Source organism: Schistocerca serialis, chromosome 6 (genome assembly GCF_023864345.2).
Source record: "Schistocerca serialis cubense isolate TAMUIC-IGC-003099 chromosome 6, iqSchSeri2.2, whole genome shotgun sequence".
NCBI lineage: Eukaryota > Metazoa > Arthropoda > Insecta > Orthoptera > Acrididae > Schistocerca > Schistocerca serialis.
Window position 1 is genome coordinate 596936322 of NC_064643.1, and position 15846 is coordinate 596952167.

Sequence of the window (15846 nt, forward strand, 5' to 3'; positions counted from 1 at the left end):
GAAGTAGGGGCAAGGGGGAGGAAATGCAGCCTGGGAAGGAAGACAGGACTGCAACAGCTTGGGGACCTGTGGGAGTTACAAACTTACAAAAGAGCCATGAGCACCGCTGGGAACGGTAGGTAAGAAAAAGGCCAATGGTCAACTAGGTTTACTGGGAGAATTTTGGGAAAGAGTGGTTCAACTGTAAAGGAGAAAACATATACAACACTAGTGCAACCTGTTCTTGAGTACTGCTCAATTGTTTGGGATCCATATCAGGTCGGATTAAAGGAAGACATCAAAGCGATTCAGAGGTGGGCTGCTAGATTTGTTATCGGTAGCTTCGAACAACATGCAACTGTTACAGAGATGCTTCGGGAACTCAAATGGGAATCCCAGAGGGAAGACCACATTCTTTTTGAGGAACACTACTGAGAAAATTTTGAGAACCGGCATTTGAAGCTGACTGCAGAATAATTCCATCACCGCCAAATATATTTCACATAAGGACCATAAAGATAAAATATGAGAAATTAGGGCTCATAAAGAGGAATACAGATTGTAGTTTTTCCCACACTCTATTTATGAATGGAACAGGAAAGGAAATGACTGGCAGTGCTACTGGGTCCCCCCCCCCCCCCCCACACCGTGCACCCCGGAAGGTGGCTTGTGGAGCATGTACATAGGTGTAGAAGTAGACACTGAGTTTTGTGTTAAAGGTGGATTTACGCTCACTGCTGTACCATGCCACGTACTGGCCACATCTATTACACAAGTTAAGTGTTTATCTTTGTTAATGATAATGAACAGTTTGTTCAGAATTTTAACACCTTTCTTTACTATTTTAGAGCTTAATGTCACTACCCTCTAGATGTGACACAAAACATTGGACCATGGCCATAAAACAAAAATCACCAAGGGCGCAAGTGCCCGCCATGAAAGCCTGTACTGTATGATGAATATTATTTGCAAACTCCTTGAACACTCTCAGCACAATGGCTGTGGGGGCTAGCTGAACTCAAATGAATGGAATATACCAGACTAACAGTGACAGCTTTCCTTAACTGGCAATGTAGTCTGACTTTGTTAGCAGTGAGACTGGGCTTAGCATCTCATCTGCTTTTGTGTATGAACATGCAGCATGTGCAGTTAAAAACACACACAACAATACTCAGCACAGCAAAGATAACACAGAATGGTGACAATGATACTAGTGTATTCTGGGCTAAGGTTAGTACTGAACTGAAACAAGTGAACATTGGTCCAAAGTTTTACTCTGCCCTGCAACTTTCTGTGAATCTGCTGCTCACGCAAGCTGTTGAACCAAGAGTCTTCCTTTAGTTAATAGTTTAATTAGTTAGTTTTAGGGTGTTTGATGTAATCATTAGCAAACAAGAGTAAAGGTAGAAAAAATGAACTAAGTGCACTTAATGGGGTCTATAAAGAGAAAAAAAACCAAAATTTTCAAAATAAAAATCACTTTTTAATATCCAGGTTTATCATTATAATGGATTTATCTTATCTTTCTTGAGTTATTGTGTTTTTCAATTCCAACCCACTTTCTTGCCCTTAAAGGAGTGTTGCATTCCAGAAAGTTCTTCATACAACAGTTATTTTGGAGCATGTGAGCTTAAGTAATCAATATTTATGAATTATGCATGCACCCTTCCAACAACTTCAAAATGCAGTTATTCACTGGTTACTCACGACTTTTCGCTGTTGAAGAATCACTCAGTGATGAGTGTGCCAAGGTGTTCTGAGACTCTGATCCTTGCAGCTGCGAATCAGGTATTTTCTGTTGGTAGGGAGAATGTCGCCATGGTGATCCTCTTTCAGGGGAAGTATGATGGTTCCCAAGTTCTGTATAATCACCGTACTGTTCTTTCTCTGCCTGTGTATCTGACAGTTCATTTTCTACACCCTATTGAATGTCAAATACACACTGTTAGCATGAATTCAAATTTTTAGACTTACAGACACAAATATATATTTTACAACCTGTAGCTCTCACTTACTGAGTCATACTGTGAAACCACTGCATCCAGGGATGTCAACAGTACAGCAGTAAATAGAAATATGTAATTCATCATTCCTGAAACATAACAATCTTATATCTCTTATGACAACACTAAAAATCCAAATAAATATTTTTCTGGCTCTTATAGGAATATTCTGTTCTAATTTTGTATCATTATTCAGTTTGTAGAAAGAATTAATTAAGTCAATAAATCTCTACCAGTTATAATGAGATGGAAAAAACTCAATTAAAAATTAATATGTGAGCACATAAGCTAGCTCTTTAGGTAGAAAAGAATTGTCCTTTCATACAAAGGAGAATTATTCTTGTGATCATGTCGCACTCTGCACCAAACAACGGATCAAATTGTGAGTGATTACACCATCAAGGTGTACCCTAGACCAAACGTCGATGTACAAGAACTGAAGGATGCTGGATGGTTTGACATTAATTTCTACACGTTATGCTTGTTGTCCATGTTCCTTAGTTCACCGTCAACTTTTTACTAGGTTGGTGCATAAGTCCTTAGTGTTTTTTGATAAGTTTAATAAAGACAACAGATACATATAACAGAGTCCTTTAATCATCAATAATATACTCTCCTTCATTATTTACAACAGTCTGCCACTGTTGGGGCAACTTTTTGATTCCGTGACTGTAGAAATCATGTGGTTTTGAGGCAAAGAACTCATCAAGCCATATTCGGAGCACATTTTCGGCCGGAAAGGAAGTTCCTTGAAGGTTTTTCAGTAGAGAGCGGAAAAGGTGTTCACGTGAATAACATGGGTTTGGAATGATTTCCCAACCCAACTTCCGTATAGTGTGTTTTTTTAGTCAGTCTAGCAGAATGCAGGTGGGAATTATTGTGGAGCAATATCAATTCACGCAGTCTTCCTGGCAATTGCTCTTGGATTGTGTCTGCGAGACATCAGTTGTTGACAATAAATGCTAGCAGTAATGGTTACACCTCAGGGACGCAATTTGTTGTACACACCGTTGTGCTGCACCAGATGCAAACAATTTTTTGTGGATGTATGCAGATCTTTGTATTGGGAGTTGCTGCTTTCTTTTCCTCATGTTCGCACAAAAACATCACTTTTTGTCACCAGTAGTGATACGGGATAGGAACGGTCAGTACTGTTCACGAGCCAATTGATAACGAGCAATCAGAGATGCATATATGACTACCTGCTGATGCCTGTGATTTTGGCTTAGGGTATGTGATACCCATTCATTCAATTTTTGAATCTCCCCACTGCATGAAAATGTTGCACATTGATGGAATGATCACAGTTTGCCAGCTCTCGAATACCCTGATGTGGATGACTGCAGATCAATGTGTTTAAATGATCTTCATCAAACCCCGGTCTTCCTGAATGTGGAGAGTCAGTAATGTTAAAATGATCCTCCTCAATAGAGAAAACCATTTTCTTGTCATGCTCTGTCCACTCGCATTATCCCCATACAGAGGGCATATCTTTCTGGATGCCTCCACTGCTGTCACCCCTTTATTGAACTCAAACACAAGAATTTGATGGAAATGTACCAATTTCTCCCAATTGGCATTTCATTTTTTAGCATCTCCACTAACACCTCCAAATGACAACATGTAAACTCAAATAGGAACAGTGAACTACAAATATAAAATAACAATAAATAAATAAACCCATTGCGACCGGAACACCAACATGCAAAACAAAAAGGCTACAAATTTATGCACCAACTTAATAATATAAATATATTGTTCTTTTTATTGTATTTTTAATGTTCATTTTGTATTGCTGATTTTAATATTCATTTAGCAGTTCATCTTGCTGTTCACTTCATTGTTAGTTTTTATTGGTTCTCTTTACAGCCAATTTTTATTGGTTCCTTTACAGTCCAACATATTGCACATTTTGCTGTTCATTTTACTCCATATTTTATATCAAATTTGCATAAAACGAACTATTTTTTCCTTAAAAACAAATTAAATTGTAAATATCTTTCATTACAGACCACTGATGATGCTTTACCTCAATAAAGCAAAACGTATCCTGGGGGGGGGGGGGGGGGACATGCATTTTCTTGTAGTTGTAACAATGGACCAAAAATACCCTCAGGAATACTAACATACCTTCTGTGGCAAATACTTAACACAGGGAATAGGAGAGTATTGTATTATTATTATTATTATTATTATTATTATTATTATGGATTTCCAGACAGAGACTGGTATCAGTGACCATAAGGTGATTGTCGTAATAATGATTACCAAAGTAAAATGCTCAAGTAAAACAAGTAGAAAGATTTAAATTTTCATTAAACTCGATAAAGAAGCAACAGTGTCAAGTGTCATGTGTCAGGAACATGAAGCATTTAGCTCCGGGCAGGAGCATGAAGATGAGCTGTACCTGAAGTTCATAATAATTGTTGACCAAGTACTCACTAGATATGTACACATTAATACAGTTTATGATAGAAGCTACTGTATACAGTAGTTTCAAAGAAACTACTAAGGAAACAAGAAGAGGTGTAATGTGCATAAAACAAGGTGTAGGACTATAGAGAAACATTAAATGAGATGTGTTTGGTTTTCAAATGGGCAGGGAATGACGCCTTCAGTGACTATCACAGCAGAATCTTATCAAAAGATTTCTCACAACACACAAAAAAATTCTGGTCAGATTTAAAGACTGTTATTGGCACTCAAGTTAGTGTCCAGGCACTCAGGGATTACAAGAGACTGAAATTGAGAGTAGCAAAGCAAAAACAAAAACGGTGAACTTCTTACTGAAATGTATAGGAGGATCCAGGAGTACTGTCCAGTTTAATTCTCAGCATATTATAAAAAGGATAGATTGCTATTCACCATAAGGATAACATGTTGAGGTGCAGACACACAGACGATGGAAGCTTTTGGCCAAGTCCTTCATCGAAAACACAAACACACACACACACACACACACACACACACACACACACACACACAGGGGGGGGGGGGGGGGAATGCGGAGGGATAATATGGTATGAATGGGAGGGAGGGGGTGAGAGGAATCAGTGCTGCCTGGCAGGGTGTGCAGGAGCTAGATGGTAACCGGACAAGGCTGCCAGGCACACTGTCAGGACGCTATGGGGAAAGTGGGGGTGGAGGGGGGCAGGGGAGGGGAACATGGAGCAGTATAGGATAGGAGCAGAGGAGGGGAAAAGATGGGTTGGTGTATTGGCTGAGAGCGAAGCACAATGAGGGAGAGGGAATGTGAACTGGGACAATGTAACAGGTCAGAACGGGCAGAAATTGTTGGGTGGAGGGGGCGGCGACAGCATGTTACCATAAGCTGAGGCTGGGAAGATTTAAGGAACAGAGAACGTGTTGTAAGGATAAGTCCGAACAGTGCAATTCTCCCATGCATCACCAGCTTTTTTTAATCCTGCAGAAGGGAGTTATTCCTACAACAAATCCTCCACTCCTGCAATCATCCCAGCCTCAACCTACAGTACCCTACAGCCCCCACACCCCTCACAAAAGTTTCCACCCCCTCTGTCCTCCTCCACAACAGTTTCCACCCCCTCTGTCCTCTCACCACCTCGCAATTTACATCCCCTTACCCTCATCATACTTTGCTCTCTGCCAATACACCAACCGATCTTTTCCCCTTCTCTGCTCCTCTCCTTTATGGCTCCCCCCCCCCCACCCTCCCCCACAGCATTCAATGCTGCAACTGGCAGCCTTGTCCAGCTACCATCTAGTCCATGCATGCTCTATCAGGCAGTGCCGACTCCTCTCCCCCCATTCATACCCTGTTATCCCTCCTCCTTCCCCGATACCCTCCAGATTGCTGCTTGCATTCAATGTGATACCTCTGCATTCTGGCCAGTGCAGCCACAGATGGCAGTCATATGTGAGTGAGGTGTGCTTGCTTGTGTGAATGTAATGAGTGTGTGTGTGTGTTCTTTTCTTAGAAGGCTTTATCAAAAAGCTTACTGTGTAAGAGTCTCTTCATTGTGCCTTTCTGCAACTAAACATTCTTCTTTAGTGAGTACAAATACATCCTTTTCATTAAACCATATCAAAACTGAGTGATACAAACATTAATGTCAGTGATGGTGATAAATGGCTGGAATTCTTAAAACTGAACAAAGTTCCAAGTTCTGATGGAATCCTTATCAGATTCTATACAGAATGTGCGGCCAAGTTATTATCTCTTTTGATTGTAACTTATTGTAGATCCCACAAACAAAAAACTGTTGCCAGGAGTTGGAAGAAAGCACAGCTTGAATCTGTCAACAAGGATATCAAAAAAGAACCATATAACTAATGTCCAACATATTTACACTCATCTGATGAATCTTATAGTATATTCTAAGCCTAAATTTCATGAAGTAATCTCTAACAGAATAATCTCCTCAGTGTCAAACAGCATGGATTCTGAGAACACTACTCGTGCAAGACCCAACTCACACTTTTTTCAAATGAAATCCTGAAAGCTATGGAACAAGGCTATCAGTTAAATACAGTATTTCTTGATACCCAAGAAACATTTGACTCAGTAATAAACCTACGCTTATTATTGAAAGTACAGCATAGTGGGATATCAGGTGGGTGGATTGAGGCTTTCTTGGTAGGAAAGATGCAGCATGTTGTCTTGTGAGAGACAGAGGAATGTATCTCCAAATGTGATTTTCAACTTTTTAAACTTATGTTTCCATGGTAATCAGCTAAATGTTTGGTCAAAATGATGCATATCTCTCTCTCTCTCTCTCTCTCTCTCCTGGTGAGAATAATGTGCTGCATACCCACAAGTTGCGAGTTTATTTTACAGACAGACAGACATATTGACACTTACGCTCTACTGCCTCAAATAAGCTCCTCTCAGTTTTGGGATCCGCAAGACATATTGTCACTTATGTTCTTCTAACTCCTTACTTTATGCAGAAAATTTGGAAATATGTTTAAACGCCAGCAGAGACCATTATCTGCTTGTTTTGCATATCATCTTTTTCTTGCACTTGTGCACTATTTTTTTGTGTACTGAAAGAGAAACTGAGTGAGATGACACAATGGTTAGCATACTGGACTCCCATTCAGAAGGACGATGGTTCAAACCTGTGTCCGGCCATCCTGATTTAGGTTTCCTGTGATTTTCCTAAATTGCTGCAGGAAAATTATGGTATGGTTCCTTTGAAAGGGCACAGCCCACTTCCTTCCCCATCCTTCCCTAATCTGACGGGACCAATGACCTCGCTGTTTGGTCCCCTCCCACAAGTCAACCAATCGATTGAAAGAGTAGTACATGTTTGTAGCAGGTAACAACAAGCCTTGTGACATTAGGTGGGAAATATCGCATCACATCTCACTGCAGAATCATTCGTTCGTCCGTCAGTTCCCGGGACAGCTTCTGTACTAAGTTTCAAGCAATTTCACTTCTCCTGTGGTATCAACAAGTGGAGAAATGCTAGACAAGCCGATGGCTGTCCTTTGTAAGCATTGTCAATGCGGCCATATTGCTTTCATTGTCGTGTCATATTTTGTTTATTTTCTTGAAGGGTTCACTGTGCAGAGGTTAATGCCAGTATGCACTCTCTGTTTGATACAAAATTACTTCAAGAAGAAGGAAACCGGTTGATCTACCAATGAATTAAAATTACCACAATGAAAGAAATTCAACATCCAATAAAGGTAAGTCAAATTAATATTGTTTTTATCTAGGAGATGGTCATTCATGGAGGTATAGATTGTTAATATGATTGACTTGGTTTCTATTCATTTTTTTGTTTATTTTAAACATTAGAGAAGAAAGGAATAGTCAAACCTCGTCTATAATACAAAACAATTTTGATATGGAAAGACTGTAGGAGGAAAATGAAGAAGTGTATTATGAATTCAGAGTGTTTGGTTCAGGTTTATCAGATAATAACATACCAAAATGAAACGTAGATTATTCATTATTCATCACCACCACCACCACCACCACCACCAACTCTGAGGTCAAAGAAAAGGAGAGCTGCAGTGCAACTTAACACATAACAATCACCAGAAAAACTAGCCAGTAGCATCATGTATATTTCAAGAACTCCAAAGATTGTAGATGGCCATACAGTTATTTTGTTGTCGACACCTGCAGAGGACAAAATCAAAATGGTAATATGAGCACCATTTTCTTCACATTATATAAACTCTGAACACTCCTATGATACAGCAATGCTTCCCTAAGCCTTGCCACTCTTTGATGAAGTGTGATACAGCCCATGCCAGTACAGAGAGTGCTGAAAAAAAATCTTTGTTGTCCAGACTGCTTCAAAACAAAGGCAGTATGAAGTCATTGAAATGGAATAGAAGGACTTCTGGATTTCAGTGCTATGCAAAAAGAATGGTTGAAAAATACAAAAACTGACAAGGGAGGAAGTTAAGTACAATGGCTTAAGGTGATGCAGCTTCAGTATCACAAATTGGTTGTAATCACATCTTTTTCAAACATTTCCGTGATGAACAATTAAAAAGTTTGCAAATTCAAGAAAATCTCAAAATTCTGATACAATCTTTGTGGAACCAAAGTACCATGGAGCACTAGAACTCCATGAGGAGAAAACGAAAGACCCCTTGGATCTTTGCCACATAAGCATATCAAGGAACAATATCACATATTTTACACAAGTCTTCAAGAAGAGAAAGCTGGAGATTCAAACCACGGTAGCAATGGTTGTTATGAATTTAGTGAGAAAATGAACATTGAGTTGTGATGTTGGTGTACAAATACACTAATCTGCTCTTATTTTAACTGGAATCAGCCTGTTTTTAATATGAAAAATAACTTTTTATATTACATTTTCTCAGTCAAATGTTAATACGCAAAGTGTAAAATCTCTGTTTAGATTGATTCGCTTAGAATCATAATCATATATGTCCTTAGAACTATATTAAACAATAAATAACTTTGAATCAGTAAATATTATTTTCAAAGATACATCATCATCTGACAGCTTTTTAAGTGTATTCCTTGGTGGTTTAGAGATTTTTCAATAAAGTTTGTGTTACACCACTGAAACAGGAAGTTTACATATTAAAATACCTTCTTTCATCTCTCCTGTAAAGTTCCTAAAATGGAGTTGTGTTCCTCTGATTCTTACACAGCGATGTTATCTTGGGTAGTGTGTCATTGGCAGGAGTAGAGGTAATTACAAGCATGACCATGGCAAGTGTGAAGGGCCCTTGCTGTACATGTTGTAAATAAAATGACTTGGCAGTAATAATAATAATAATAATAATAATAATAATAACAGAGTAACCTCAGACTTTTTTTTTGTAGGTGATTCAGTTCAGAATAATGAAGTACTATGTGAAGAAAAATACACCAATAGCTGGTCACATGTTGATAAAATTTCAAAGCATCACAAAGACTGCCAAACTGCTTGAAATTTTCAGAAACATAAAATAGTACACTTCACAAAATGCCTGAACATAGTATACTATGACGAAAATATCAATGAGTCACAAATGGAATTAGTCAACTGAAGCAAATACCTTGATGTAATAATGTGAGGTGGGAAGGTAACATAGATCAGTCATGGGTAAAGCACATGGCAGCCTATGGTTCACTGGTAGCACACTGAGAAAATCTGACCAGTTTACAAAGAAGACTGCTTACAAAACATTTGTGGTGTCTCAACTCAGAATACTGCTCAAATCTGAGAGACCCATACTTAACATGACCAACAGGGGATACTGAAATGTATACAAGGAAGGGCAATGTCAACAGTCACAGGTTGGTTTGAGCCATGGGAGAGCATCATGGAAATGCTAAAAAGATACTTGAACTAGCAAATACAAAATGGAAGCAGCGAACACAAAATGGAAGCAGCGAACAGTTCAGAAACAAGAATGCAATAAAGAGCAGCTTGAAACGGCAACAGCATTGTGGATAAGTGGTCATAGTGTTGGACTGCCAAGTGTGCGAACCATGTTCAAAACTTCATTGTCCTAATTTTTCACAGCATTATAAACTGTCCATCCAGTCACTAAAATGTTTGTTCTCTTTCTGTAGTCTTGGCAATTGTCATGGTTATAAACCATGAGTCATGTGGTAATAATACGTTACCGTTGCAAGTAAATGTGACGAATAGTGAGCAGGCAAAATACCAGAAAGCTCACAGAAATGAAAACAACAAATACATGGTGTGGACTATTTTACAACAAAGGAATTCAAGAGTCAAGACTCCCAAAATGGAACACAACTTCAAAAATGTTAAAAACATGTTTTGATAGAGCACAGAGAAACTGTGTGATTGTGAAACTGTTGCATTCATTTGTTGCAGCTTATTGATCAACTGTTATGTTTTCATCATTTCCTTGGGAGTGATCACAGTCAGAATCACATGAACACCTATATCGAACAAGCAGGCATATCTCTCTCACTCGCCAGTCATACAAGTTAGGGACATCGATAAAAGATTCTCATCTTATGACACATGTACTGTCACTAACGCCATGTATGACACACCAGACATGTTTCCCAGTGGAATATTCAGTTGATTTGTCGCCTTTTCATCAAACTTCGCGGTTTCCATTTGAAAGCAACTTCTTTTTGGCTACTAATAGAGTAGTTTGCACAATCAACTGTAATTATAGGTCCCTACTTTACACCTCGCTGTTGCAAATGGATGTTATGCCATGACACAGGCACAAATTTGAATTAAAAAAATAAATAAAAAAAAGGAAAGAAAATGGGGAGAGGAAAGAAAATGGGGAGGGGATTTGAACACGACTCACCCACTTGGCAGTTTAACACTGTAACCACTTAACCACAATGCCATTTCTACTCCTGGCTGCTCTACATTGCACTTTTCATTTTTGACCTGACTAACTGCAGTGGCCACACAGGCACTGTTGCAGTAATTTTTTTCTGGTGGTTCATATGTGAATGGAATTGAAAGAAATAGTGATACATGGTACAATGGGAAGTACCCTCTGCCACATACTTCAGAGTAGTTTGCAGAGTATGGATGTAGATACTCATACTGACTCAATAAATATATCATGAACCATAAAATTTCTCTTTGAACACTATGTGATGTGCTGCACTGGTTAAAAAACTACAAGAGGACTCAGCCCACCATCTGACCATCCAGATTTAGTTTTTCCGTGGTTTCATTCAGTCTGTTAATATGATTACCAGAACATTTTTCCAAAAGAGTGTTTGCTAGTTTCCTTCCCCATTTTTGTTCAATATGAGCTATCTCTAACAGGCTCATCACCAACTGGACTTCAGTCTTCCTTTCTGGAACCTATTTGTGCTCAGCAATTATTCCAATCAGGTAAGGGTCTAGACAGAAAAACCAGTGTGTCTCTCAAGGATAGGTGGCACAAGTGTCTTATGAATTACAACCTTTGGATGTAACTCACAGGTCAAGTGAAATTGGATATCTATAGCCTCCATTTCAAGGTTCAAGTGCTGTTCCTTTTGATAATAATGGTCAGCAAAATAAAAAAAAAATATTTGACTGATACCAAATTTTGTGGCCAAAATTATGTAATTTGTTAAGTAGTTAAGAGAACAAATAATTTTTGAAAAACTGCCAACGATTATGGCCAGTATTTTACTATTTTATGAAGTACAACACAGACAGATGTGGTAGTGAGCTAAACACAATGCCTTTCATAGTTCAATGTTTGCAGCTGTATTCATTTACACATATATGTGGAGTCAGTTTGATTAAATCTATCAGTCCTATTTTGAACATTCCTAGCAGATTACTATTGTGTTTCTGACCAAGACCCAAACCTGGAAACTTGCCCTACATAAGCAGAGCTCTTAGTGGCTAGGTATCCAGGTATGACTCATAACCCATCCTCAGACCTTCAATTCTGCCAGTCCCTATCTCCTATTTACCAGTCTACATGGAAGAGATCCTGCATACTTTGCTGGACTAGCATTCCTGTATGTATGTGATGAATTGGAATCATAGAATGAGATTTTCACTCTGCAGCGGAGTGTGCGCTGATATGAAACTTCCTGGCAGATTAAAACTGTGTGCCCGACCGAGACTCGAACTCGGGACCTTTGCCTTTCGCGGGCAAGTGCTCTACCAACTGAGCTACCGAAGCACGACTCACGACCGGTACTCACAGCTTTACTTCTGCCAGTACCTCGTCTCCTACCTTCCAAACTTTACAGAAGCTCTCCTGCGAATTGGAATCATTACACAATATGTGATGACAAGGAAGAATTAAAAGGAATTTGTAACAGGTGGCTCCAGTTTTGGAAGGACATGTTACAATCACCAACTGCTGTACTTAATTATTTATTTTTTACTTATTCATCTAGCCAAGTATTGGGCAGAATACTTCCTAATAAAATTGTACTTGGATACAAGTGATGGCTTTAAAATCATCTTATGTCTAAAATTCCATGTACAATGACCACAAAAATCCAAAAAACTGCATCTCCTGGCAATACACATTTTGAAAAATTTCTTATCTAATACAAAATACTTCATGGTATAAAGTTGTTTCATTGACAGGAACTACCACAAAACCACCAGTCAGTTTGCTTCTGTTTGCCTCACTGTCAAGGAGCTCTTAGTATTTTCTGTAGTTCTGCATTTATAAACCAGTCTACAAATCTAAAGGTCTAGGGTTTGATACATGGTCAGTCCTAGAATTTTTGTCTAGTACTAGTCATTTCTTTCACTGATGGCCATCTTTGTTAATGTGAAAATACCAAGTTACACTCCAGTCTACATTAAATTCCACAGCCTTCAATAATCAGCTGTGACAGTCAATTCTAACATACCATCTTCAATAGGACAAAACCCAGTAAAGGACTTGTGCTGTTCAAGCCAACCTTCAGGTTAATAACAGCTTTATCATACACATAATATTGCATTTTTCTTACTTTCAAAATTTACATTCCGCCTCCCATGGGTATCTCATAACTTCATCCAATACTCTATTGTAATACAAGTGGCATTTGTACGCTTTTCAAATCTGCGTCATACTTGTTTAACTTTCGAAATGTCGTAGCAGAAAGCCACTACAATAAGAGTGGTGGCATTTTAAGACGTGCAAGAATCCTTAAATACTAATTAGAAATAAAACCCCGCACCTGGACCGAATATTAATTTTTTATAACAAACGCAGCAGGAATTATCATCGGATTTTGTGATTTTTTCGGTTTCCGGTGGGGTAAAAAAACTAATTATCTACGCATCTCATTCAATGGAGCTATAATTCATGACCCATAAAACTGTACCAACAGCTTCAATGCTGTTGGGGTTCACCTGTTTCAAATTTTCTGAAGTATCAGACATTACATACAGCACACACATGTAACGAACTACTAAAGAGCAAGTAGCAGTACCGTCATTTCCAAGACAGTGAATGCGTTCTCTTCAGCTGCTAACGATTCCACGTTAGCAAGTCTTTCAGACAGGGTTTTTCTACAGCGCTTTAGATGATTACAGAATTTAATCATTGCCATTCAATTTAAAGTTATTCACTTGTATCGCAGGACAGAACACACGATACTTATTTACAATACATTTTACTTTCTATATGTCAGAATCAAACTTCTACACGAAATAACAGCTGTTTACAAAAATTGACAACTAACTGTGCAGGGGTACCATCACAACAAATGTACTTTCACTTGGCGCCATTCTCTCTTCCCATATTGAACTGCGATTGCAGGCAGTACTTCACAATCAGAGTTGCACATCATTTTTAAGGCAACACCTTGATTAGAGTTTCACTAAACGATGGATAAACGGTACAGGAATTTACCTTGAGCGTGAAATAAACTACACAGCGTAATTACACAGTGAAAGGTGGGGGTGGGGAGCGCAATGAAATTAAGTACTATAACTCAGTGATTGTGTAAACATTCAATTGTTCAAGTATTATAGAAGTTATCGTCTTCTTTTCTTATATGATACGTTTTCATCAACTCTACAGCTGGAACACATGAGGAACTTCTTAAGTTTTCTCTAGATCTCCAAAAATACAAATACTTGTTATTAGGAAGCCGTGGGGACATGTTCCTAGGCCCCAGTAAAAATTATTACGAGAATTTACTTTTTTTCAAAGATACGGTACAGTAGTCTATTAATCTTGTGTATATGAAACTACCTTTTGCACGTCCCATGCTGTGCTGAGCGTTAAAAGATTAAAGATCGTGAAATATATTGTAGCTTGAACTTTCTTCAGAGCACAACCCATAAGAAACCATCGGAACAAACTAAGCAGCTACCTGTCTCCTTCAATATAGCTACTCCCTACAAAGATTTTGTGGTATATTGCTAATCAGAACTACATTTTCTACGACGTGGCATTCGCGTTTAGAATCCCTGGATTTATAAACTCAATTACGTTAGTGTAACCGGCAGCAGTTTGTCCGTCAAGGTCATGGGGCCTGCAGGAGATGAAGGTTGGCGATTAGTGATGTCATAATGACATCATCGGGAAGGCTGTCGTTCACTAGAGGGTTTATATTAAGTGATCATTCTCATTTCGTTTTCTTCCCATTATTAATTTCATTTTAACTAACTGTCCAGCGCGCTACTTGCTATGCTGGCGACCAATTAACCTCTCGTGACCGCAACACAGTTTCAAATCTTGATCTTGTGTCCGGGCCAAGTCAAACGCGCTAGGAAGGATCAATGACGTCAGAGGAAGTGCACTTGTAAGCTAGAAACACCGTGTTGTGTTGTGTAGAAAATATTCCTCCGTTTACATGTTGTAAATAGTTAAGGTAAATAGCAAATGCGGAATATATCGTAGTTATGCATAGCTGAAAGCAAATATAGAAGTGACAATAGTGATCGTGAATCCACAAGACCGAAATCTAGTGTGTTGACATCGATACATTTCATATCTGAAAGGAGAATGTAAAAAGAAGGCGTCAGAGGTCAAATCTTGAATTCCGGTGGAACAGTTGAATTATTTATCTGAAGACCTTCATGATATTGGGGAGACGCACACCACGCAGTATTATTCCAGTCGTTGACAATTACGTGTTCTTTTGAAAAGTTTTATTCCCGCTGTTTGAATTCTAGTAGCGTAATCAGTATCAGCGCAGATAATTGTGTGTAAATTATATGGACCTTTTTTCTATTCACTCTGCAGATCGTGTCTGCTTTTATTATCCAGTCATCCCGTGAGAATTATCAACATGTCATCTGTTGTTCCAGAAGTATAGGACTTGTTTGTACTTCGCTACAGGTAAGAAGGAACACAAATGTTTCTGCATGTTTTGCATTTTATGAGTTGAATGCGTAGGTATACAACTCCGTTCTTACGGCATGACGTTCTTGTTTCCTGTCGTAAACAAACCTTTTTGTAGACCCATTGGCCAAGAATATGTATAATACTTGTTGCATAATAATTGTTTGCTGCTAAATGGAAAGTAGAAGAAAACTAATTTGTGTGGTTGTTTCGCGTCTTCTGGCTTGTGACATATAGTTTACAAAGTTAATACAAAAATTACTCTTGGTAGCATACAAGAACTAATTTAGAACTTGCCCAGTACACATAAGCTGAAACTCTGTTTGTGTTTGAGTTGTGTAGTTACTCTAACATTAGTTGAAAAGGTAGAAATCGGTTCACAGCAGCTAGTTCAAATATATGCAATATCATTTTCTTTGGCGTGCTGTGTAATGTTATTATTTGATTTGTAGTAATTGACACCTTGTTAGATTCTACAGCAGAAAATTTTTGTGTCATGTTTATATTACCATTGAGTTGCAACTCATAATAGTGTCTGATGCGGCTCACAGATCGCAAATTTTCCCTCCTTCATTGGGAAATAAGCAGTTCATGTATTCTGTTCCTTAGGTTTTGTGTTGGTTTCAAATTCTTGTGTTGTGTATGATACAAG

General features: G+C 38.5%; 2 protein-coding genes across 8 annotated transcripts in view; one reads left to right on the forward strand and one right to left on the reverse strand.

Annotated features, from left to right (window-relative positions):
- Nucleotides 1–14300, reverse strand: part of LOC126484373 (peptidyl-alpha-hydroxyglycine alpha-amidating lyase 1-like) — a 95586-nt gene extending 81286 nt beyond the window's left edge. For 2 of the 4 annotated variants that reach the window (XM_050107850.1, XM_050107849.1), the window contains exons 1-3: nt 13585–13645; nt 1995–2071; nt 1687–1900 (exon numbers count right to left, since the gene is read on the reverse strand). In XM_050107850.1, the coding sequence (XP_049963807.1) occupies nt 1687–1900; nt 1995–2071; nt 13585–13630 (337 nt within the window). In that variant the 5' untranslated portion in view covers nt 13631–13645. The other 2 variants (XM_050107851.1, XM_050107852.1) reach the window with 2 other exon arrangements.
- A 211-nt stretch (nt 14301–14511) lies between these two features.
- Nucleotides 14512–15846, forward strand: part of LOC126484374 (myocyte-specific enhancer factor 2) — an 890132-nt gene continuing 888797 nt past the window's right edge. For 2 of the 4 annotated variants that reach the window (XM_050107853.1, XM_050107854.1), the window contains exons 1-2: nt 14518–14721; nt 15096–15191. The gene's annotated coding sequence lies outside the window, so the exon portion shown is untranslated. Of the gene's footprint in view, nt 14722–14754; nt 15192–15846 lie in introns of those variants that run through there. The other 2 variants (XM_050107861.1, XM_050107856.1) reach the window with 2 other exon arrangements.